Source organism: Haemaphysalis longicornis, unplaced genomic scaffold (assembly GCF_048455015.1).
Source record: "Haemaphysalis longicornis isolate Haplotype H1 unplaced genomic scaffold, Haemaphysalis longicornis Haplotype H1 scaffold_4, whole genome shotgun sequence".
In the NCBI taxonomy this organism is placed as follows: Eukaryota; Metazoa; Arthropoda; class Arachnida; order Ixodida; family Ixodidae; genus Haemaphysalis; species Haemaphysalis longicornis.
In genome coordinates this window covers 107,332-133,705 of record NW_027526361.1, presented here as the reverse complement: position 1 = coordinate 133,705, position 26,374 = coordinate 107,332, and the positions used below count along the sequence as shown (strand labels likewise).

General features: G+C 48.2%; 1 protein-coding gene and 1 pseudogene across 3 annotated transcripts in view; one reads left to right on the top strand and one right to left on the bottom strand.

The window, feature by feature from the left end:
- Nucleotides 1-9,776, top strand: part of LOC144178098 (protein zwilch homolog) — a 261,163-nt gene extending 251,387 nt beyond the window's left edge. For both annotated transcript variants that reach the window (XM_077705628.1, XM_077705627.1), the window contains exon 16: nt 8,522-9,776. In XM_077705628.1, coding sequence (XP_077561754.1) covers nt 8,522-8,598 — 77 coding nt within the window. In that variant the 3' untranslated portion in view covers nt 8,599-9,776. The remainder of the gene's footprint in view (nt 1-8,521) is intronic.
- Nucleotides 1,982-6,453, bottom strand: LOC144180253 (uncharacterized; annotated as a pseudogene). The gene is made up of 2 exons (XR_013324352.1): nt 4,741-6,453; nt 1,982-3,518 (listed from the first exon to the last, which is right to left on the bottom strand). The product of XR_013324352.1 is annotated as an uncharacterized LOC144180253 (transcript).
- Nucleotides 9,777-26,374: the final 16,598 nt, after the last annotated feature.

The following is a 26,374-nucleotide window of genomic DNA, read 5'->3' as shown; positions in this document are numbered from 1 at the left end:
TCCTCGGAAGAGAATCAGGTGGTCTGGGGAGTTCTCTGCGGTCTATTCTGAGTGTTTTCATATAGTACCGTACGCTGTTCGTTCCTGATGGCGCTCTTTCCTGTCCTCTGCTGGGAAGTAGGTCTCGGGCCAGACCTGGGAAGTTTCGGAACACCAGGCTGTTGAGGCTTTATCGTGGACGCGAGCATTGCCTAAGGAAGAAGAATGTCCTGGGGTCCATTCTAAAGTGATTGAGATATGAGGATGGCACAGTCCATACTCAGCTGGCGCAGCTCTTATGTTTGGAGGCAGTTCGTTGCGAAGGAAAGCCCGCAGGGCTGCTTGGGAGTCAGAGCGAATGACAATGCTCTCTGATTGGTGGTCATGTTGACAGGGTGTCTAGCGACCGGGAAAACCGGGAAAACAGGGAAAAGTCAGGGAATTTTGAGCCAGCGGGAAAAGTCAGGAAATTGTCAGGGAATATTTCTGAAACGAACACGCCGGGGCAGTGGCTGGGCCAAAAGAAAGCGTTTATTGCAATAGCGCGGGTTAATGTAGCGTTGTGCGAGAGTGGTTAAGAGAGAGGGAAGGAGAAGCAGCAGTAGCAGGGGTGAGACAGCTGCGCATATTGCGCAGTTTTGATACAAATTCGTTTTCCTGTGCCAGGCTGCTCCAAAAGCTTGAAAATTGCAAAAAATTGCGCCAAACTGCTCCGAAAGCCAAGGATTTTAACACTCCCGTCGATTTCAGAGGGGGAAAATGCTTACTGGCGGCATAATTTTCCAGCACCTTGAAGGTGATGCTATTTGTAAAGGTTTAATTGATTGATCATTCAATAAAAAACCCGCATAAAATTGTCCACGGGAGAGTTTTTTCGAAAGTCACAATGTCGGGTTGCACATGTTACATTGTGGAAGTTTTCCCATATAAAGTTTTCACAAACTACTTGTGCAAGTTGATTTTAAAACGGCAATTTTGGGAGCGCCGCATCTCCAGAACGACATTACTGGGTGCCGCCATCTTGGCGCGGTGAAGATTGGAAAACATGGCCGCTGGGCGAAGCAGTTTCTCGTGGTTCAGGCAGAGTGCTCTTCGCCAATTTCTACCGCAGTTTTGGTTATGGGGGTGACCGGGTTTACGTTTGACCTGTTACGCGAAGTTACGCGACTCGAAAGACGGGGGTTCATCAAAAACAACGGGGTACCCGCGATATCGCCATGTTTCGGCCTTGAGTGTGAGGCGCGGTGCGTGCTTGAAGTGAAATTCAGGACTCATTGCGGCGTTATAAAACGCCGAGTTATTGTTGCTATTGACAGTGAGCTTGCGAGCGGCGGGAGTGGGACAATGGACACTGCAGAAGTGGCGGCGCAGGCTGCATCACCGCCAAATGTTCAAGCAGTGTCCGATAGCGGGACGAGCTATTATCGCACGCTAGTAATAATAGTCCATCTATCTGAATTGAAATTTAATGCCAAAAGGGAGGTGACTAAACATATCAATACTCTAATTACGATAGTTGTGAACGCCCACCTTGGGGCTTGAAGTGGGAGGGCTGTTGGGGTGCGACGACTGCCGCCTCGCTTTGCGCAACTTTTGCCGTGGCTCTCAGTTGTGCGTAACGCCGAGTCTGGGATTACAAAAATAACTTCGGCATTCACGGGATAATAAAAATTCCTTAAAATTGCTTAGTTTTTCAATTAGATATTTTCAACGGAACTCCGCGTTATCTATGCATAGAGGCAAGAATGTAAAAATGGTTTGAAAAAGGTAGTTCGTTCCTTGTGATACTCAGGTAGAAAAAACTTTATTGAAAGGCTGTTTCAGTGTTATGTACGTTCAAAACCGATTAAAAAGCGCACTCCCCCCCCCCCCCCCCAAGTGGCCAAAAATTTGATTTTTTAGGCTCCTAAGGTGACATAATAAATGTTGTTCTTCTGCTCTGAATCAAGGTTCTTCTGCTCCAAAATCGAAATTTCGCTGCTCCAACAGCTGCTCCCAAATCTGATTCAGCTGGCTCACCCCTGAGCAGTAGTGATGACGGCGGCTTCGGCTGGCGTGACGTCACAGATACATCATTTCGCTCCCCCTACGGTGTGTAACGGTCTGGCGGTTTGCGTTGCCGGCCCGACCGACGCAACACCGGAGTTGAGGTGCTCCCGGCGATCTCGTTGCTTGTTGGCATGCACTCGCCTCGGTGTTCGACCTGCTAGGGGTCCGCCGGCAGTTTCCTGGCACCCGGAGTCACTGGCTTCTCCCTGGTCGTGCTCCAACTCCCGTGGCTTCACCTGGTCGCTGTGGCGCCGAATGGTTTCCCCCCTCTGGACCATCGGCATTCACTAGGCGGGCTCCGTCTGTCGGTGTAATGCTGGCTGGAGTCCACGGCTTGCCTCGCCCGAGGTTCCTCACCCAGTCAGGCTCACCGGGCTGCCACACATTGAGGGAGGGACGGTCAGCTGGCAAGGGCGGAACGGACACTGCGTTGTCCAGCCTGGAGCGAAGATCGTAGTTGCGCTGGTGTCCGGCCTCCGGCCTGCGGCGTCCTGCGGTGCCTGTGCAGAATCCTCGCCAGGCGGGTTTTCAGTGACCCCTGCACATTCTTCTTCAAAGAAAACTTGACAGTACGAACAGCCCTCTCTGCGAGCCCATTGGACTGGGGGTGATACGATGCTGTTCGGAGGTGTACTATGTTATTCAGCTTCATAAAATTGCGAAATTCCCAACTCGTAAACTGTGGGCCATTATCGGATACCAGCGTCCGGGGCAACCCGAATGTACTGAACAAGGTGCGCAGAGCCTCTATGGTGGCGTGCATGGTGGAACTCTTCATGGGTATCGCTTCTATCCACTTACTGTGTGAATCCACCACAATCAGTAGCATGTGACCATCGATCGGCCCCGCAAAATCGATATGCAGCCTCGGCCAACGCTCATCCGTCTCCGGCCATGCAACAGGGGGTTTCTTAGGGGGCATAGGAGCAGCTTGGATGCAACTGGGGCAGGACTTAACCATGTTCTCAATGTCATTATCGATCCGGGGTACCACATCAAGGAGCACCCTAGCCGCTTCATTGAGCAAATTCCTTGATGAGTATCATGCAGCAGACGTAACATCACTGATCGGGCACTCTTAGGGACGATCACTCGATGGCCCCAGTAGAGAAGCCCGTAACTCTCCGTTATCTCAGCCTTCCGGTTGAAGTAAGGCATCAAATTCTGGTCCTCAGGCCCCAAATTTCTTGGCCACCCCTCCTGCACCCATTTTTGCACCTTTGCTAAATCGTCATCGCGCTCCGTGAGAGTGCCCAGTTGCTTCGTGGACATGACACCATCATTGAGGGTTTCTGTGAGCAGGACATACTCACCGTCCCCAGTTTCTTCCTGCGTCTCTGGCTGGGAAGTTGCTGATGTGGGGAGCCGGCTGATGGCATCTGCTGGAACGTTGTCTTTCCCGAGCTGGTGTTTGATGACGTAATCGTATGCGCTGAGCAGCAGGGCCCATCGCTGGATTCGCGCAGCGGCCATCACGGGTACTGGCCTGTCTGGATGAAAAAGTCCCACAAGTGGTTTATGGTCCATCATCAATGTGAAAGTATTGCCCACTCAGTATTGCCGGAATTTCGATCCACCAAACACAAGTGCCAAGGCTTCACGCTCCAGCTGCGAGTAATTTTTCTCAGCTTCCGTCAATAACCGAGAACGGAACCCTATGGGCCGAAGTACCCCGCCCCCGACATCGTGTGAAAGCACTGCGCCGATTTCGACCAGGGAGGCATCGCATTCCAGGACTAGTGGCCTGTGTGGGTCAAAATGCGCCAAAAATCTCCGGATTTGAGAAGGTCTTTCACCTTGCTCAATGCCTGTTGTTGAGGGGTACCCCACTCCCACTTAGCTTCCTTCCGGAATAGTTGATATAAGGACGCCATGGCGGTCGATGCGTTGGGAAGAAACTTATGGTAGTACGTGACCATGCCAAGGTAGGACCTTAATTCTGCGGGATTCCGCGGTGCCTGAACCTCCAGGATGGCGTCTATGTTCTCCGTTTTTGGTTGAAGTCCTCGAGCGCTGATTCGATGTCCCAAAAAATCCACCTCTGGTTGGTGGAACTTGCACTTGTCTGCGTTCAAGCGCACGCCATATTCCTGGAAACGCTTCAATACTGCGCGCAGTGTAGTGCAGTCATTGTGTTTCTCTGCCACGATGACGTCATCTAGGTAGACCTGAACACCCGGAAGCACCTGCAAAATGGTCGCCATACGACGTTGAAACACGGCCGGCGCGGACGCCACTACAAAAGGCAGGCGAGTGAAGCTGAACAGTCCCTTATGCGTGTTTATGGTCGTGGTTGTACGCCTCCCGCAAGTCTATCGTGGTAAAAACTTCACCGCCGTTCAATGTCGCCAGGATATCTTCTACCCGTGGCAACGGATATTGCTGAGTGTGACAGGCTTTGTTTACCGTTAGTTTAAAATCGCCGCAAAGGCGGATGCAGCCATTCCGTTTCACTACCGGTACCACTGGTGCGGCCCACTTCGAATGAGGCGCCCGCGCCCGAAAGGCGGTCCAGTTCAGCGTCGACCTTTGGGCAAAAAGCATAAGGAACTTCGCGTGCTCTCCAAAATTTCGGCAACACGTTTTCTCGCGTCTCGAAGTGTACCAGAGGCCCTTTTATGAGCCCTAAACCTGGCGCGAACACATCAGCGAATGCGGCTAGCAACCGGTCCACGTTAATGTCGTCAGCCCCGACTAACGGCAGTTGCTCACCTGGCGTGTTCACGTTCATGACCGGTGCCTCGAGCATGTGGAACGCTTGAATCAGGTCGCGTCCGCAGAGGTTGGGGCCGGAGCAACCAAGGACTTGCAAAGATCCATCTGTCGACCTGTGTCCGCACGAAACCTTGAGCTTCAGTTGTCCCCGCACTGGAAGCCGTCCCAGGAAGCAGGTCAGTTTCAATGGCGAACCACGCAGCTTGGGCCACACTGCTTTGTTCTGTTCATATGTGGGCCACGTGATGACCGAAACCGGTGAGCCTGTGTCGACCTGCATGTCAACTGTTACCCCAGCACAATCCAAGGTGCGCACGATGGGTTGCATAATGCCGATTTGGCCGATATGACTGTTCGTTGCCTCCAGCGCGAACATACCATCGGTGCCCGTGTCTTCCTCCCGCAACGACAAGGCGTGTACTTGGCGCACTGGTGGCACCACCCCGAAACCACTCTCACGGCGGCAACAGGCTCGGGCGATATGACCGTGTTGTTTGCACTTGAAGCATGACGCCGATCGGAAGCGGCAATCCTCGGGTCCGTGCCCTTTTGCTCCGCAGCAGTAGCACGCAATCTGTGGCTGGCTTTTTGGGCGAAAGGACTGGCCTCCCAGCGCATGCACAGTTCCCTCAGCGGCAGGGCTTATTATCTCTTGCGCGTTGGCTTCGGCCATTTCGGCGGATATCGCAATTTCTTCCGCTTCGCTCCTCGTCAGCTGTGGTTTTGCGAGTAGCTGCTGACGCACTCCTGCGCTTTGCAGTCCACACACGATGCGATCTCGCAGCATTCTATCCAACGATGTACCGAAATTGCAGGTGTCCGCTATCTGTCGAATCACCACGATAAAATCCTTGACCGGTTCGCCAGGCAGCTGGTTGCGTGCGGGTGAAGAACTTATAAGACTGTGCTAGCTCATTCAGTTGCGGCGAAAAGTGCTGCTAAAGCAAGGCTACCACTTGTGGGTTCGAAAGTTTATTCACCTTATCCGGAGCACAGCGTCCGCTCAGTACGTTGACGGTGTGGGTGGACAGTGCAGTCACCAGCAGGGCCCGCTTCTTTTCGTCTTCCGTGATGCCATTTCCCTCAAAGAAGGCTTCCAGCCGAACCTGGTAAGCGGGCCACTTGTCGCTCGTCTCGTCGAACTGCGGCGGGCTGGCGTATCCTCCCGTGGGTGCAGCGGTCATGGTGGACTGAGTTAACGCCCCGTTCTCATCCCATCCTCGTCGCCACTGAAACAAACACGCCGGGGCAGTGGCTGGGCCAAGACAAAGCGGTTATTGCGATAGCGCGGGTTAATGTAGCATTGTGCGAGAGGGGTTAAGAGAGAGGGAAGGAGAAGCAGCAGTGGTGATAACGGCGGCTTCGGCTGGCGTGACGTCACAGATATCAATTTCAATCAAGTAGTACCAGTAAGGGAAAACCACTTGGGGGCCTGCCCACAGTTTTAGAATAGGGTAAACCAGTGTTGGAGGGCCCCAAGAAGTTACCGAACGCAACATGTTCGCGTGCGACGAAAGCTACCGCATGAAACTTTTTTTTTAAGTGCAGAGCATTTCAGTAACTCACGATGTCACCCGCGTTGACGTCCGTAGTCCGCATCGCTCCCCCTACACTGTATAAAAAAATAATACTTACCGGCGCCAGGTTTCGATCCCACGACTCTGCGGGCGGAACGCAAGGTACATGGTGCTCTACCCACTGTGCCACAAAGCCGACACAGAATGAAAGGTTATGAACGCGCCTTATATCCATTACTCATTCAACCGTCGGCCACAGGTGCGCCCTCTCCCCCGCGTCCTCCTCGCCTTCTCTCTGCTCGCAACACCGTCTCTCGCCGCGTTCGGTTGGGGCGCACAACAGGTGGGGACGTGCGCAACACCCTCTCTCGCTGCGTTGGGTTCGCGCTGAGCAACAGTCGGTTCGCGCGCAAGAACAGGTGGGGGCGCTCGCATCGCGCTCTCTCGCCGCGGTCGGTTCACGCTTAAACCACATATGTCGTTCGCGCGCGCTCCGGTCGCTAACATCTGTGGCGTGATCGTGACGTCAACATCACGCGTTCGTGTGGTGGCGCGATTTCGGCGCTATAACACTCTCTCGCGAGGGGCATTGGATTGGATTCGATTGGCTTGGATTGGATTAAAGTGGATTGTGTTGGATTGTGTTGCGTCATAGCCGCGCCACGTTGCGTCATAGCCGCGGCAGGGGGTTCACGGCACGTTTCACCATCGACTTCATCGACAATGTCTACGCTAAAAGACAACAATTACAACAACAACAACCAATACGTAATCCATACGACTTGCAGGCGCGCCCCCCGCGGAAATGCTCTGCATTTGATCGTGCCCCTCACGAGGGAGATGTTTGTATTTGTTTGTATCTTCCTGCTCATAATTACGGAACAAAAAATGGCAGCCACAAAATATCAGGCGAAAGCAGAACGTTTTTTTTCGCAAGCGAAAACGCGTCGCGCACGCCTGACGCCGCCGCGGAAACCACACGTTTGGTAGCTCCGCTCCAACGACTGCTTCTAAGCGTTAAAATGCTACTCAAGGCACAAACGCACTTGCTTGTGCAGCCGTGAAAATACCGCGCACGAATCGCGTGCAGAAACTCGCCGTGCGGTTCACGCAGCTCGCAGCTTAGGTTGCTGGCTGCACTTGTGCAGAGGGACGATGTAGGTGGTGCCAAAATCGAACGCACAACACGCTTTTTTCTCGCATGCCCATCTAGTTTGCCCCTCGAGTTGTGTGCTTTAGGGAGCGGTTAGAAGCGGTCGCTGGAGCTACCCGCATCGTGCGGATGGTCTCCGCGGCTGCGTCAGCGCACTTGTGGCTTCCGGGGCGCGATTTTTCAGGGAGAAAACGCTCCATGCGGTTCACGCTGATGCCCGAGTAGACGATTAAGCTCCGACAGAAACAAAAACAGTCCGCCAGCCATGTATGCGCGCCGCGCAGTTTGTAGGCGAGGAGCTCGCTCACGGACTCCGTGGCTCGCGGCATTGGGCAGCCCGTGTCCCTGTACGAGTTAGTTTATTGACACCCCGTTTTGGTGCTTGCGTCTCCCAAAATCTACTTCAACTGAAATTTTGTGCCTGAATCTCCATTAAACTTCGTCAATTGAAATTTGGGCAAACGGGACTTCGTTGCACAGAGGGTGAAAATACATGGTGTGCATACACTTGAAGTTACAAAAAAATTTGTGGTTCGTTACATCGAGGGATTCATTACATTGAAGTTCATTACATCGAGGTTTAACTGTATTTAAAAATTGTCCCCAGCTAAATCAATAATGAAGTGCAGTCTCTCCTTTTCATTTATGCGGTTTTTGAATCGCGCATTGAGACCAACAGCTGGCTGTACACCTGCGGTAGTGTCGCGTTTAGACACTGCACATGGCCACCTTTCAGATTTCAGAAAGTTTAGTGCCAAATTAAAGATTATTTCTGGCTGTTTATTTGGAAATTGCTCGTGGTTGCCTCACTGTATGAACCGCTCGCCTTCATATAAGCTAGCAGGCATGGACTCGACAAAACGCGGTTGTCTGTCCCCCTAGAGCCTTTCATGGGAGTGTACGTGTTTGTAAACGAGACGCGCAACCAAGAGGTACCCTGATGTGCCCAGAAAACCTTCAGATGCTTTGCCTGCAAGAAAAGGAGTAAGCGTAAGAAAGTCGCAGATTCCTGTAGGGTGCAATGTACAAGCATGAGGGTGAGCTACCTTGCCTGTTGTTCCTCACTGAACCGTGCCTTGCTGATGAGGCGTGTGCTTTTTCTCTACAGAGACGAGTCGTCATGTGCGCGACTGCGACTACTACTGCACCATCATTTCCAACAACCAAGACAAGCTGCGATTGTGAGACAACTGTCGTTCGGATCATGCCCATGATCCGAACAAGCTTGACGACAGTGACTGTGAAAAGGCATACGAGGACGAGGGGCTGGGCGCCATGGCCGCCGCCCAGATGCTCCTCTGGAAGCTGCTGAAGCTCATCATCAGCCACTCCAGGAACTGGGCACAGTTCTGGTAAACATCCTGCCATTCCACAAGGTACAAAACCTGCACTACTCTTCTGGAAGAGGAGAGCTGCTGGTGGTCACATGGGGGAAAGAAATGGGGTTTTTGGTGAGCGAGCAGAAAATGTTGAATTCGTCCAAGCTCTGTCAAAGTTCTGCCAACAGCACACTGTGTGTTGCATTTGTCCAAACTCTGTCAAAGTTATGCCGACATTGTGTGTGTGCTGGCTCACTTGCAGTATGTTTGTGGCAGGAATGTCCAGGAGTTGGTAAAAGAAAAAAAGCCTATTTGATGTTAATCAGTATGAGAACAAAAGACCAGTTTTCCCACCAAGTGTGCAGCATTAAAAGCCGGGAAAGTTGTTGCCACTTAAAAGTTGTTGCTGCAACCATAGGTTTCATTGGAGTATGTCAATAAAACAAGTGCTCCTTCCACAAATGTATGGCTTGCACAGACGGTCTTACTATGGTCCTGTGAAATGTGCACTTGATTTGACTATGTTCAGCGTGTGTGTACAGCTGATCCAGTGTATTGGGAACATTCTGGCGCGCTGCTCCATTCCTTTACGGTTGTTTGCCACTCTTCTAAAACACTGCTGAGCATTGCACGCCAGTGTTTTACAGGCACGCGGTGCTTGGACTAAATGTGGGCTGTGGCAGCGGGTCCTGTTAAACTTGCTTCAGGGGACGAGGTGTACTCCGTGACTGCTTCTCTGCATTACCATTGCTCTGCTGGATGCCGCACAATCACAGTGGGTGATGGGGAAACAAGTTGTAGCCGTGAGAGGAATTTGTGTCACCACCGCCGACGGGGTCAACTTTTGCTTCAAGGCCGGATGCGAAGCCCCGCCACATCTGTCATCAGGAAAATGAAACATCTTCACTGTGTAAATAGGCTTCCTGTGGGTTTTAGTGTATATCGTAAGCCACAGTGCTGTGTGTCTGTGCTGTCCCTAGCATTTTTTCTTTTTGTGTGTGTGCGCAAGGGTGTTCTTTTGTATGAACCCAGAAGATCCACACATACCTGGACGTGGAAGCAATCGATTTCTGGAATGGGCTAGCACAGTGGCAATCTGTTGCTGCAGCTGCTGACGTCCACAAAACTTTGGCGGTGGTAGCAACTAAGTGTAGCTGCTACAAGCGAAGTCTAAACGTGCAACTGGGTCAGCCTACTCAAACAGCACGAGCAGCAGCACATATTGAATTATACAGCTCTTGCATGGACTGTGTAGCAAGAAACTGTGGTAAAACTGCCACCTGCAGCTTTCAAGGGTCACCCAGTGGCGAGCGAGGTATTTCAGCATTGGCCTGTCAGAGACGTCCTTCAGTGTGATGGGGTTGGTGGAATTTCGACAAGGTAGACAAGTAATGAAATAAGCTGCGATACCTTCCTGTACAAACCTTGTGTAACAAAAAGTTCAACAAATTCCTGAAAAACACTGCCCTTTTTCTCTCTCTCTCTCCTCATCTTCTCAGTGCAAGCATCTTCTGTAAAACTTGAATTGGCATCCACATTCGTGCTTTGGGCACCACTGGTGAACAGTTGTACTATGCTTAGTACGAGTGAGCCTATTTTTGCAGCTCAGAAGCAGTTTGATGAATGAGCATTGCACCTGAAATCTGGACTTGTTTCTCGTGCTGCTTCACTAGAAACATTTGTCTAGACTGTCGGCTTTCCTACGGAGGTTTAAGATTGCCAACGTCTTGCCAATTCAAGATCCGTGCACATAACAAAGACTGCCCAGAATAACTTGTAAGGAGAACCTGCTGAGTGAGATTTTCACGCTTGGCACTGGTCAGTGAACTCAAGGCAATCTGAAATCACAAGAGAAAGTTGGGATTATATGATGTCCTACAGTCGCTGCACCTCCATCGAGCACTTGCCTTGTGACCAGCCATCGCCTGTGGGCTTGCTTGCTTACCTTGTGTGCTAAGGATGCCTCTACGTTGAACTTGAGCCTGCCGTCCCCGCACATTGTAAAGGGCACGCTCACGTGACACAGAGTTTTTTGGTGTTGTCAGAAGTTGTAGCTGTGTACATTGCATGCCTGTTGTTCCTTTACAAGAGCAATTTCAGTGGTGCTTGAAGACTGTTCCATCTTTTTCTTTGCGCATGCGACGTCTGGCACAATCTGAAGAGAGAGGTATCCCTTGCACTACCGTGGATTGGAGCCTCCAACAAAAAGGTCTGAATGTTTGGCTACAAAGAGTTCAAAGACTGAACGCCCAATTCATATTCAATGCAAAATAGACTTGGTTACCAAAACGCTGAATCGATTGAGTGAATTTTGGGTGATTATAAATTATACGGCATAGAAGAGAATAAAACTGCTTCAGATTCCACAGAGTGGTATGAAGATTGATAAAAGCATTGATATACAAGCACCTGGTAGGCTTAGCTGGCGATCAAATCATAATGCGGCCATCCCACCTTATGCTGCGTGCACGAAAGTCTTGTGTCGTTTATTGCTTTCTTGATGTAATTGAAAAATGGAAGGGACTACATGCACATACTATTGCTAAATGCACTGATGTGGAACTTTTCTTATAGTTGTGTTTCTTGAAACTTACTGGGTGTTTTTTGTGGTTTTATTTTCCTTGCCAGCGATTCCACGCCACTTTTGTTTGACTTTTTTGTAGTTTGATGTTGCCAGAAAGGTTCTTCCATGTCAGCTTTAATTCCCAATGCAGTCCCTCCCGACAATGACCCTCAAGCGAGGGTTAATGGTATCATTAGAACGCAGCAAGGAATCATTAGAACGCAGCAGCAACAAGGAATCATTAGAACGCAGCAGCAGTAATAGCCAGTCATGAAGTGCGACTAAATTTCCTGGGGATTGAGCGGTGCCATTATCACCTGCTTGCAGTGTCGTGTGGTAATCCTATCATGTCAGCGCTGCCAGGAAGTGCAAAAGTTGCAGCACACGGCTTGTACGGGCCAACGAGAAAAGGCAGCTTTCCTCCTTGCTACCTGGAACAAGAACTTCCTCAGTATGTGCTGAGAAGTTCTTGTTACAGGAAACTTTATGGGGAAGTAGCCCAAAGTGTTCACTTTCACTTTAATTTCCATCCTTGAATAACATGTAGGAATGTTTAATATTTAGGAGTGAATGCTTTCTGAAAAAATGTGGTTTTTCTTTGCGTTGGTGCATTCAAAGTACTGCATGCATGTGTCAATTATTGTGTGTCAGCTGACAGGTCACAATAGTATGCGGTCCAGTTTCAGTTGATACTAAGAAACTGCCGCCTTATGCACTGTTTTTCAGTTGTTGGTGTCGTAGTTTCTGTGTAGGAGCCCTAACGCTTTCATGGTACACCTTGGTGGTAGTTATTTCAATCCCAGGGCTTGCATGACCACTAGAGACAGGAACTTAAGGCACGGAAAATCAATGTTTCAGGTGCCTATAATGGGCACTGAAACATGCCATTTACGCATGTATAGGCACCATATACTGTCGTTTAGGCGCATATAGGCCTAATTCGTATGTACTTCAGCAGTGTATTTTAGGGCAATTTTTTTACTTACAGTGCAAGCAGCGGAAAAATCTTGTGATCTGAAAGGGTCACTTTTTTCTTTGTGGAAATAAGCCACATTAGAGTTGCCATTTTAAGATTTACGTGCAATGCTAATGTGAAATGCTAAGAGGACTATTTGGCCTTGTGCGGCCGTGTCGCCTTCATTTTTTTCTTGGCTTCGTTTTTATTTTGTTAGCAATTGATAGAGAACGTCGGGAAATGTTTACGCCATTGGTCCATGGACACAGCGCGTCAGAAGGGCATAGAATAAGTGAGCTTGTGTGGGAAGGGGTGACATCAGTGAGCTTGGCTGCGGTGTAGCTGCCCACAGGCCTCGGTCGGCTCGGGCGAGGTTGAGGTGGCGGCGGCTTGAGCATGGTCTGCGCTTCTCAGCGTGCTTGGCACAGTGCGCGGACTTTTTCGCAAACAGGGTGCGACAGATGCCCAGTTGCGGGCTTCTGAAGTGAGAACAGTCCTTGCAGAACATATACCCAAAAAAGGCATATATAATACAAAAAAAGAATCTTTAGGTGCTAAAATGCCCATATTGGCCTGTATAATAAAAATAGGCATAGAAGCACCATAAACGATTGCTTAAAATGCTCTGCTTCTCTTAGTTCATGCTTATATGTTGATTAGGCTTCATACAGAGTCTAGGGAAAAGTAGGCATTTTGCCTAAAGTTCTTTCTCTAATGATCACGATGCTTGGTGTATAAATGGCCTATCGGGGGTCGTGTCTGAGCTATAATACTTTTCTTATGTTCATCTTTATTTGCTCTTGAATCATACTACTGGTCTAGAACTGCATACTCTTTTCAAGCTTTTACTTGTAAACAGTGGGAACAGTAATATCCTGCGCTATCTCAATGGGTGTGTGATGAACGCCCATGCTAAACAATGTGCCCGTTGACAGGGAGGAAATCAACGTTGTGATGAGTCCTGCTCTCCATGTATTGCTTGCAGTGCCAGAATTCTTTCACATATTGTCCAGCAGAAAGGGGGTATCATCTTATAGGTAATTTTTAGTCTTTATCATTAGTTTTCACTTGCCTCTTACCCCTATGATATTTGCCATGCTCCTGTTCCCACAATTTGTTTGACAGTGTACCTAGTATCAAGATTAAAACAAACGGGCCTTCATTTCATCATAGTATTTCATTTATTGCTGGGCTTGTCCGAAAGTTCAGTTTTTTTAAAGTTCGTTATGGTTGTTGCAAGCTCTTAAAGGGAGAGATTATCGGGGTTTTTTTTTCGTAGATGCTCATTATCCCAAATGAAAGGGCGTCACTTAAAACACTTTGAACGAAAATGGTTTCTCTGATAGAGCCCTAGAACATTTGAAAGTAGAATTTTGAGATCTACCAGCCTTGCGTAGGCTGCCGAGAGGAATTCTGGCAACCATGACAATGGCCCGTACAGCAACATACCTTTTAACTGTACGCGAAATCAAAAGGGGGGCTTAAAAACTTGTCCCCAGCTAAGACAACAACAATGTGCAGTCTGTCCTACTCCTTGGTGCGGTTTTTGAATTGCGCATTGAAACTGACGGGGCTGTTTGTCTACGTACGGTATTGTCTCATTTAGACACTACATGGCACCACCTTTCAGACTTCCAGGGTCCGTACAGGTACTTGAAAACCCTTTAAATTGAAAATTGAATTTTCAAGAGCCTTGAAAGCCTGGAATTTTTTCCTTTCCTTGAAAACCTTGATTTCTTCAGGCAACAGAGAGGAGACACGATTACGTGACCGGGTTTTTGTGGCTTATATCAGTGTGGCCCTGCACGTTCCCCATCCAAAACATGCTTTTTACAATTTAAAGCCAGCTTTGGGGTGCAGTAGTGCTGCTTTATACAGCTTTTATAATTTAGGTGAGCTTGCGAGCACAGGCGTGCTGCTTTATATGATGGCTCGTAAGGAACGAAATTCCTGCATCGGACGAGACAGAAATTAGTATAGGTGCCTTTCCAATCTTCCATGCTGCTTTCTGCGTTGCCTCGTCCTGTTATTCATTTTGCATGTCTTCCCATTGCCGTGCCCCATCATAGCTATGCCCCAGTATGTTTCGAAAACGAATGGTGCTTACACTCTAGGGAGAAGTAAATATGAGCACAGATAAGCAAAACTCTGAATTCGAGAACACAGTGCGTCTAGCTCATAAGCTTTACTGGAATATTTTATTTTGATGGGTGCCATGGTGGGGAGAGCCAGTGGAGTCATCAATCACCCTCTTAATGAACAAGGAAATTCGGGGGAGGAGAATGGCAGGAATATTAAAGGGGCACTGACACAAAAATTTTGCATCTTGTTTTTTTTTGTTGCGATAAGTCGCTAGTGACCTACTTATCACCTGTAGAAACCTCATTTGCTTCAGCGTGCGACGGTTGTTTAATCAGAGGCATTTTCAATGCAGTCAGTCGCAGTTTCGGTTTCAGCGGGTGCCATGAACCGATGGATTTTATGTGAACAAAGCTGACCACGTGACCGTCGAAGGGATATCACGGAGCAGGGCTGCCGTAGCACTGTCAAATCCGCATCGCCGGCAGTTTCTGTGTATGCCCCCACGCCCTGATCTCGCGAGCCGCTTAATTAAAAAGCGACCGTGGACGTGACGCAGGCGCTGCGAGTGCAAATGCTACCGCGGCTAAAGAACGACGCGCGACGCTCGAGACAGTGGGCGGCGAGACGCGCGCTGGGAGCAGCCGGCCGGTCTGCCTACAGGTCCGCTTACAGATGTGTTCGGCTTAGCACTGCGGCGGATATTCGATTGCCGCTGTCGTAAGCGGTGCAGATGACAGTTTTTAATGCAACCCGCCATCGCATCATTAACTCCTTTCGCATAAGCTGCCACTTGGGTACAATTTCGTGCAGCGGTAACAAGCTACAGTCAAACCCGTTTATAGCGAACTGCAATATGCACCGCGATTAGTTCGATATATCCAATAGTTCGATATAGCCGAACCCGCCTATAACGAGCTTATTGTTACGAGTTCGCAATCCGCGGGAGCCCCCACCCCCCGTCCCGACTCCGCCATTCGCGTATGCAGAAACGAACACAGTACAGTAGCCATTACTATACCAAAATAATCCATTTATTGCAAGTAATAAAGCTACTTTCCACCTTAACTACCCACGTTGCAAAAAAAAGCGGTGATTTTTGTTTTCACTTTCGTTTTGGCGGCTTCAACTAGCATAGCATTCTCCACACGAAACATTGTTTGCACCAGTTCTAGTCCGCGTCCTCAAAAATCTAGGAAGCATTGGCGGAGCACATCGACTGCCGGAAGCGCTTCATTATAAGCGTCGGATTGATTTCATTCGCGACATCATCGGGAACGTTGGCGAGCTCTTCCTACAGTTCACCGATGCTGCTATCTTGGTCCGAACTCGCTTACTGGGCGGGTAGTCCCGCGCGTCGGAAGCAGTTACGGAAAGTATTGGGCGTCACGTCGCTCCGTGCGAGGCGCAATGTCTCAGTCGCGGCTCTTGCTTCGTGGTCACGGCCGATCCACATCTCAATCACCGCTCCGAGATCATGCATTTCGGCGGCCATTCTAGGCGCCCAGAGTTCGATATATTGGATGTGAACTTCGTTGTAAGGAATATGTTTCCCATGTATTTCCGCAACTGAAATATTTTTGTTCGATATATAGCATAATTCGCTTTATCCGGGTTCGTTATAGCCGGGTTTGACTGTATCACTCGAGCTACCTGCGCCGGCCTGGGCCACTTCACGGCCGTGGCCGCCGCCTGCACAGCGACCGTGCGGGTCGCTCAGTGGGCTTTTCGTGTCTCCGGTGCGTTTTCGTGTCCAATGTAAATAACAAGTAATAGAAACAGAGTGCCTGGAATCGCTGTAGAACTTTGGTCGCGGCCAGCTGCCCGATGAGCTGACGAAATCACAACGCCTCCGCCGCCAACGATCGGGTCGTTCATTCTCGAGAGAAGAAGCTCCGCCCTCCGGCCCTCCGATTGGAGCGCGAGCCGGCGAAAAACGCCGGCAGTGCAGAAGCGGCAAACACAAACTCGTGACGTGTTTGGATATTGTTTATTTACAAAATATCCGCGGGATGTCGATTGCGCTTGGTCCTCTGCTGGCTGCTCGGTTGCGTTTCGCACACTTTAAAATTGACTTTAAATATGTTCTAGGCTGTATTCGCCGCTGATATTTTGCAGATGATGTATAGGTGTTCACACCAATCTACCTCCGAAGTTATCTCACCTTCAAAATTTTGTCTCGGTGCCCCTTTAAGTTATGTTCCTCGCTATTCGAGGCTGTGTATTAAGAGCATCTGCAGAGCTCAAAAAAGTTCAAGAGGGCATGGCTTTTGTAAAGCTCCCTCAGTATTACTTGGGGGGGGGGGGGGGGGGGGTAAACTTGTCTACTTGTAAAGAGTGGAGCTGTTCCAAAGAGATTTTCTTGAGGTCATTTGTTGACATGTATCTTAAGACGCAGACATTTAGCGTGTGAAAACAGTAGTGAAACGTTAGTACACGTGCTACTCTGCACCCTTGAAAACGCCTTGGCAGGGCCTTGAAAGTCCTTGAATATCCTTGAATTCTTGTCTCTGAATCCTGTACGAACCCTGGACTTCAGAAAGTTTAGTGCCAAAAAAAATTATTCCCACCAATCTATTTGGAAATTCCTTGCGATTATGCAACTAATATGCTAGCTTGCATATAGCTAGATGATATGCACTGCATAAAAATCGGCAATAACGCTGTTAGGCGGGCTAGTTGGTATTCTGAATTCATGGCTGTAACTTTTGCGCAACTTTAGACGGAGACAAATGCGAAAAGGGACACGAAGACCGGCGCAGTCTTCAAATAGGTTTTCTCTCCCTCTAAGGCGCATTGGTCGAAGGCTTCCTTTAGCCTTATTGTCCTTAAGCATGGTACTATTATAGTGTTTCCACCACTGAAAGTGTTTTTCATTGCCAGTTCAAAGTTACGGTCCTTTGCAATGTCCTAAATGTAGCGTCAGTGCTACCGCATTTAGTTTTTGACCTGTGTACAAAAGGTAACGCTGTAGCTGCTTGTGCCATCCATAAGCTCATAAGAGTAGAAAATAAGTGTCCATTTAGCATGGGTGTTTTTACCTGCATGTATAAGATTGTAGTCAGGAGCCAGTGTTTTGTAGACTGCGTATTTAGTGGTCTGGCTGTGCAGTTAGGGCCTCTAGGGGCATTTCTATGTTATTTGGTTTTTCTGTTTGTAAACTGCAATGTATGTTTTTTTTTCATCAAATTATGGCTGATGCTACTTCTGGGTGAAATCTTACAGTCCCTAAAGTGAATAATGTATTGAGGGCCAAACATGTGGCCATATTTCAGTGCCGTTTCTGCACCTTGTAAAAGTGCAGGGCCACACTTGTGTGGGGGAGAAGCTTGAAGGTGTAGTTTTTAAACATTTTAAATATATTACAGCTTTTGTCCACTTGTGCACATCAACATGTCTACTTATCTACCCAAGTTTTCAAGAAGATGCGACTTGCGGACTAAACAATGTGCTAATAATGACTTGTTCCTATTTAGCACGCTTCTTACTGTGGGAAAGAGCACATATGCTTATCCCTAGGAATGGATGCTGTATGCACAGTCGGTACACTGCCCTGAACTTGTACGGTCTGTCGTACTTTTGCTCTCAGCCCTTTATAAATCTTAGTTCTGTGTGGAGCAGGCATTCCCAGTGCGCTTGAAAGCCTGTGCACGTAGCCAGCATTTCGCTGCTGTGCACAATAGCCAACCAAGTTCTTCAATGCCCTCCATGAGACTTGCAACCACAAATGAACTACTAAGGATTGCCAGTTACTAAAACAAACGAATTGGTTTGGGAGTGCGTGCTGCCTAGCTTCTACAGTTTGTCAGCACTCATGGGCATTTTCCAAAAAAAGACCAAGGCACAAATGCCATACAGCTAAGAATGCACCACTTTGTGGCGTGCTGTAAAACGTACGAGGGCAACGGGTAGTCCAGTGAGATTGGTGTGATATCTAGCATAGTTAATTGCAACAACAGCCCGTGGATTTTATGCCACAATGATTTCAGCTCCCGCTGGACATCGTGAGGTTAACCTCAAAAATAGTTTGGCCAAACATTTCGCTGTGGAATGGCAATATCTTGTTAAGATGCTCCTCTACATTGTATTCATAAGTTATGCAAATGTGCCACCGTGCGAATCTGAGCTCTTCAATACGTACCAGTTGCGAATCGTTACCTCGGAATTCACTCCTCCTTGTACTACCTGTCTCTTGGCAACGGTTTGTGAATGTGTATAGGCACAACATCTGCCAGTAAAAAAAAAACTAAACATGCAGCAGTTGAACAAAATTCTTGAGAAATTTTCGAACACAGGCGATCTTCGCTTAGCAATGAAACGAAGGCTGGATACCTAAGGCATACGTTAAATGTGCCAGACTTTGCGTTTATGTATGCTATTTGGAATTCCTGCCCATGGGTGTCAGCACAGTCCGTACGCCCCGCGTCACAGATAGGCAAATTGAGGCTACTTTTTGACGCATGGACTGTATGGGGAGTTTCGCAGCGCCCTCTAGTATTGCAGAACTGTTGGGAACTATCAACGCCAGACTTCTCAGTGAAAACCCTGTCTCCCCTCCGTTGTCAATGGTCATGCTTACTTCGTTAATGGAGAGCTTACTTTTTGGCTCTGGCACATCTGGAAACACTGCGCTCATTAGGTTAAGATGAAGAGCAGGAGAAAAACACACTGGCTCCCTCCTCCTGCTTTTTGTCTCCACTGTGGCACGGCCTTTGCTTTTCTCTCATCCGCCTTGCGCTGGATGTAAGGGCGTTGCCGGGTTTTTCGGAGTGGGAGCATCCTGTGCACAGCCAACGCTGCAGTCCGTTACTATAAGAGGAAAAGGTGCCCCCTTGGGGCTCTAACCACTGTGCTCGTTGCTCCTGCTCTGTTTTCTTGTTGCTTTCCACATCCAACGAAATGACCTTCAGCTATGCTGTGTCGGTTTGTCCTGGTGGTGCAACATGCCCAGCCAAGCAAGGCTGTGTACAAGATACTCTGGAGTGCCCATCCATCTCTGTACAACTCGCTGGCAGCTCCAGTGCAGTTTCTCCCGCCTTTGTTTGAGGCAGTGGTGCAGTTGGTAGCAGTGTATTCCCCACACTGGTGAGACAAACGCATGTCTGTGCCAGATGTGACTGCTGTTTTCATGGGCAAACTAATCACCATGCACAGTTTAGCAAGCGACCTCATTAGAACTTTCGCCTCCAGGTATTCAATAACTGCAGTAGGGGAAATGTCAGTCCGCCAGCTTTGCTAGAACGCACTTTGCAATATCCATGTGTTGGAATCATGTCAATTTACGGGTGTAGACCAGGAAAGCTTTGTGCCATTCTTTGTTTCTCCAATTCTCATTTAGCTTCAGCCTTGTTTTTGCACCACCATCGCAGTACATATGAGCAGTTTATTTGATGCACAAGCTTGCTCAGCTTTTTATTGCAAGTATCAGTTACTGAGGTTGCTATTTAGCTTGTGTTTGTGGAGGAGCTGGTGTCTGTGCAGTGCGAGTGCCGGATCAAGTGTATAGAGCATTTCTACAAGACAGTCTGTTCCCTCAGCAAGAATTCATCCAGCTTTTCTTTTTTTTAAATAAAGGAGCAGATTGTGCTTTGGTCATGGCGCTGTACAGGGAGCATGGCAAAATTAAATGCAGTGGTAGCTGTGTCGCTCAGTGTACATAGAAAGACTGCAAATAATGCCGTACTGTGCTGTCACACTTGCCCGATTGTCATTGGTGAGGTTTGTTAATGTGCCACTGTGAAGTGGGCATACATGGGCTGTACATCAACGAGCTTTCTCGGAAGTTTTGATTTGTGTGCTTCTTTTTTGTTATTTCTTGCCCACTACACAGCTTCTGAAAGAACTTAGAAATTGGCTGACTTCCAGTGAAATAAACCCGCAACACAACACCAGTAAACAGAGAGCAGCTTGCTCACAGACAAAAAATGTGCTGGAAATAATTTATAGTGTTTTCTTGGTGGAGTAAGTTTATTTAAGGGAAATTTGACATCCACCTCAATGCAGCCGTCCGGCTACAAAGAAAAGCTGTACAGCTTCCTTTGTAGCCGTACCGCTGCATTGAGTGGGATGTCAAATTTTTCTTCACAATTCCGGGTGTTTTTTCCATTTGTGGTAAGCCGTACATGTGGGTAAATGTGCTCTGTCTGTAATGCAAGAGTAGTAATGTGCTTCAGGTTAAAAGAAGCATTTGAGAATGTTTGTTTTGTGTTTTGTATGCTCCTTTGCCTTTTGTTCCATATCTTCACGTATGCACATTTTAAGTCTGCATGCTCCAAAGCTGGTACCTCCATTGCACACCATTTAAAAGCACCCAGCATTTGTTTTATACTGATTCAGATAGACTGGCTATCTTCCTAGGTACTGTAGAGTGTACCACACTCACTCACTCCATAAACAGTGTTACCATTGTCAAATTACTGATTTAGACCATTGTCACAAGCCATCCTGTTGCTTAAGGAAAAACGAGCGCTACAAACGAGGAAAGAAAAAACGAATGACGAGACAGATGCGCTACTAACAACTGATTTATTCGAAGGAAAGACAGGGATATAAGTAGCTTGTCTACAAACACACAAACATACACAAAGGATAAAATATCTAAAAAATACTATACAAACAAAATAGCCACAGCTGCAGACAACAATCACACCTTTTTATCACATGTTGTCTAGGATCCGGTACTCCTTCGAAAACAGTGATAGCGATGCTTCACTGATACAGCCTGCGCTGTTTTTCTGGATAAAATACGCTTCGCGCAGTTCTGGCGCCACGGTGTCACGACTCTTTCCTATAATGATTGTTTCTGTCAGGCGCGGAAGGCATCCTTTGCCACACTCGCGGCAGTGATGAGGCGAATGCAACCCGATGCCATTCCTCATGGAAAGATCATGTTCTCTGAGGCGGTCATTTACGCATCGGCCGGTTTGTCCGATGTACACCTTACCGCAAGTGGGCGGAATTTGGTGAATGACGCCAACTTGGCAGTTTACGTACTGCGCACCGTGCTTCTTGTCGCAACAACTTTTCTTTTTTTTTTTCCGTTGATGCGCTTACACAGGCTCGCCAACTTGCACGGCGCACTGTTGCACTCACCACCAAATATATTGCATCATCCCTGAGTGTGAGAATGGCTCAAACCACCCCTTTGTGATAGCTCCTTTTCATCACGAATTTTTAGTTTGGCAAATTTTTCACATGCTCACATGTATGTCTCAGAACGTTCACATTTAAATCATTAGTAAGAGTTTTCCAACTGTGTCACAGTATTAAGTAAACTGTTCAGCCATTTTCAGATCTCACATGTAGCAAAAATAGCCTCTACTACATATGTATGCCGTCTACGCGTTCCTCAGCAGCCGTAGTACAACACAGCTCCTGTGTGGTGAAATTGGGCATACCACGTAGGTTGCTATTACAGTGCTAATATGGCTGTATATATTTAGACAATAGAATTATGGCTGCTTTATGGCACAGCTTTCGTTTGAGGTTCTTAGTGATGCTAATTTGCAGCCCTAGGACTTCGGTTCATTTTAAACACACTTGTGTCTACGGAAAATAAAATTATGACATCAAATACCATATTGGTCCTTTGTTTTAAGCACGCTATTCCTTTTTTTAAACCTGTGGTGCTCAAAGCGGTGATGGGGGCCCTGTTTCAGTGGTTAAAGCAAAAGCTGGCACTTGATTGTTCAAAGGACGCCGAATTGAAAAGGTCAGATGTGTCTGCATTTCATAGACCACTCAGGTAAACATACCTTTCATCATTTATCCGGTGGTTAGAGCAGTATTTAATTTATAAATACAGAAAGAAGAAAAATGCCATATGGTGGCCGCAACAACTACAGCTGTGAAGTACAATGACGTGAAGTGTTTTTGTAATGTGATTGGACGATGCTCGAGTTCTTAACGTTCATGCATACGGACTTGCGGTTGGGTCATCTTTTTTTTTTTTAAGTAGAACTTCTATTCGCAAGACACGCATGTGCCGACTTGTGTATTTCCGTTATGGGCCTTACTAAGCTTAATACATTCTAGAAACTAACAAGACAGATCCACATTCATCACCACAGAAATCATGTCAGGGCTCAGTTTTTGCTTTGCGACTGATTTGGAATGGCCTGTTACCAGGTTGTTTGGTCAGCTACTTTGATTGGTTAGCCAACGTCAACCCAATCCAAAAACTCTGTGCGCCAATGAAAATGTCATGGGAAATCAGTAAGGGGGATGCAGAAAGGGAAACAATGCTTTAAAATTGATTTTCAGGTAAGTATTGCATAAATGCACCCATAATTGTCAATACATAGCATGGATACTTTGACTTAGCATGGATACAAACCACTTCAGTGTCCCTTCAGGTTTGAGTGCTGCCCTTTGCTTTCACTTTCTCTTTGTGAAAAGGCAGAGGAAGTCAGTGCTGCTGGAAAAATACAATACTCGGTGACTTTGCGGCGTTTTAATTTGAAATAAAACAAGATATTCTGCGGGTTTTTTGCTAACTGTATAATGCATGCATTCGGGTTTTAGTGTGTTTGGTTTTGTGCTTAATTTTTAGAATGATCGATGTGCTATACGTATTACGGAAGTGCTATCTTGTAATGGAATAAATCTGAAAGCGGTAATGACATGGACAGCAAAATACAGCATTGCTGGCGTTCTCCTGGTCTTTTTGTGTTATTGTGTGAGCAAAAAATGATGCATATGGGCAGAACATTTTTGGTTGTAGATCTGCAGAGAGCAGTGCTGGAAGAGCTGAGAATGAATGAGCGCATGTGGAGAGGGGTGGCTGCAAGCTGAACCGGCAATGATGTTGGATGAGGTGGCGCTCCGTTCGCGCCTTCTCTGGCCTGGTTTCCCGGAGTAATGTCGGGTTGATCTAGTGGCTTGGGCACGTGATAGCATGCTGATAATCAGTGTGAAGTCAAATGTGGAGCGACAGCAGGGCCGAGTAGCTGGCAAAAGATGGAATGTGTTGATGGCGACAGAAAGCGGAACTGTTGAACAATGAGAGGAGCGACAGATGCCCGGCGCCACTGCTGAGCACGAAAGGTCATTTCCAAGACTGCGAAAGACCGCAGCGTACGCTTGACACGTGCAGATTCGGCTTTCATACAGCGTGTGACAAATGCCTATTTACCTGCTTCTGAAGCAAGAGCTAAAGATGTGTCCCAACGGCAAAATAAACAAGGTAGTGTCTATTATCCCGGCAACCGGGAGAATTGCCGTCAGAAATTCCTCACGGCAGTCGCTTCTTATTGGCTAAGCACGCTGCGCGGAGATTCAATCTGATAAATATCCCCCTAAAAGGCCCTGTCTGCAGCTGCGCCTGTAGCGCTGTGGCATAGTGCTCGGTTTTAGACGAGAATGCTCAGGTTCCATCACAACAAAACCGTTACCGCGCAACATGACAGTGGAACGGCACGAAGGCAGGCGGACAGCGCGGGCCAAAGCCCTGGCCCGGAAGCTGGAGGAGGACCCCCAGGTCCGGTACGGGGACGCCTCACTCCCAAAACACGGAACAAAGGCCGTGGTGGCCATAACGGACATCGACGAGCTGAAGACCTGCGCGTCGGTGAAGACTACGGACCCCACCGTGGCAGAAGAGGTAGCCATAGCGCTGGCCCTAGCCATGCCGGAGGTCAGCACGGTGGTTACCGACTCCAAGAAAGCGTACGCAAGCTATCGGAAGGGGATCGTCTCCTCTGCGGCAGCAACTATACTCGAGAGACATCCCACAACACCGGGACGAGTCACCGAGCTCGTGTGGGTCCCGGCTCACTCGCTCGTGGAAGGCAACGTCACCGCCGACCACTATGCCCGAGAACTAGCCATCCGGGCCGAGGAAGAGCAACCACACCCCGTCACGAGTTATAAGGAGATCGTCCGCCTATACAAAGAAAGTAGAACGAGGCTTCCAAAGCCACACAAGCAACTGAGCAGACGGCAGCAGACGATATTGCGCCGCTTACAGGCAGGGTCGCTCGCACACCCGGCGCTTCTGCACAAAATGTACCCTGCAGAACACGACAACACATGTCCATTCTGCCGGGGAGACGGCACTCTCGCGCACATTATTGGGGAGTGCAAAAAACTCAAGACACCCCCCTACACCCTTCCTCCCTCCCCCAATTCCAACCCGCTCGAGCGATGGGAGACCTTACTGTCCAGCTCTGACCTCACCATTCAGCAACAGCTGGTGGCTCGAGGAGAAGAATTACTGGACACATATGGGTCCCGCGAATAGGGAACCACCCCATCTGGTGCCTGCGCGCACCATTCTTTATTTGAAGCTCCGTTAAAGTTGTTCACTCACTCACTCAGGTTCGATTCCGGCGTTTGGATGTTTTTTTTTTTTTTAGCTTTCAGAATTCTTTGGCCGTCGTGATTTTGTTCGTGCTTTTTTACTCTGTTTTTTACTATATCAAGAAAGCGACGCACAGGACTTCTGGAATTGGTTGAATTACGTTTAATACTTGTCGTGTTCTGTGTCGTTGGGCTGGGTTAGATTGGGTTTGTTACAGTTTGGCAGGATTTGGGTAGGTTATGACGCGTTGGGTTAGGTTAGGTAGGGTTCGGTCAGGTTATGTTACGTTGGGACGTAATATTATTCAGCAAATGTTCCGCCAGCCAGCTTTTATGGAAACTGCCGTGAGATTAGACGCAGCCATCAAAGAAAATCAGAATGTCACAGTTGCTTCCAGTTACAGATGAATGAGCCTTTGTATGTACGTACCGTGGAAAATTCTGCAGAACTTGACACAAAAATAAACATAATCGAAGACCCATTGTTGTAACCTTATTCACATTAGCATCGCATTCCCCAAAATTCATGTGTAAAGTTGTATTGTTTTATGGGACTTCGATTATGTTTATTTTTGTGTCAAGTTCTGCAGAATTTTCCACGGTACGTACATACAAAGGCTCATTCATCTGTAACTGGAAGCAACTGTGACATTCTGATTTTCTTTGATATTGCCATGGCGGTCAGTTATAATCGCTGCAACCCCGCACGGGGCACCTTGAGCAATCTTGGTGACGGTATTGGCTACACCGCAAACCCCGAGCCCCCACACTCGCACTGTATCCTACCGTGGCTAGGAGTTTTAAGGTGAAGGGTAGAAACCACAAACGGTGGCCGTCGGAGCCCTGGTCAGGCTCCGGCGGATGGGTTCCCTGTCTGTTTACCAGGCAGGGAGCCCCAGGACCTTTCTCGGCATCAAGGTAAACCGAGCGAAGGAAGTACCCCCGTTCCATGCTTTTTTCCCATGCTGCATGGTTCTTTCAAATTTTCTAAACCCACTGATCGGCCTCCCAAAAGGGGCCGCAGCGAAGCGAACTTTCCCCCATTGCCTGCCCTATAGTTCCAAATACCTGACAACTACCCCCGGTTCTTGATCATTGCATCCGAAGACAATACAAAACCAGTGACATCTACATCGTTTTTTTAATAGCTAAGGGCATAGAACATGTAGGGAAACACTACGAAGCGAAAAACTGACCTCTGGAGAAATCCTTGAAGTAAACCCGGCACAATCAAAAAAGCTCCTTGAACAAACCCTTATTGGCGACCTGAAAATCAGTCACTCCCCACCGGACGCTAAATACCCGTATTTACTCGCATAATCCTCGCACTTTTTTTTTCGGAAAAGTCAATGCAAAGTTAGGAGTCCGGTGCACAGTGTTGCCAATTTGCCTTCTGCCAATCCCGCTAAATGTAGCGGTCGTTTTTTGTATATGGAAGCTCAGTGTTGCCAATAGCAGCTATTTCTTTTTATTTTATTATTTACAACGTAAACAGTCTCCCATCGATCAGCGATCATGAAATTGCCGCCTTTGCTTTCTGGCGCGCGCCCTATCTCGTCGTCGTCATGTGCGTGCCCTACCCCAGTAACGCACGTTGAAGTCGGTGACGCCGAAGTGCCTGCCTGCGGCGCGGTTTCCGTGTTCGATCACGTACTCTATCGCTTTCAATTTGAAAGCGGCAGTTTAGCTGGCGTTCTTCCCCATTGCCAAGCGGCACCAAGCACAAAACAAAGAGATCAAAAAGTT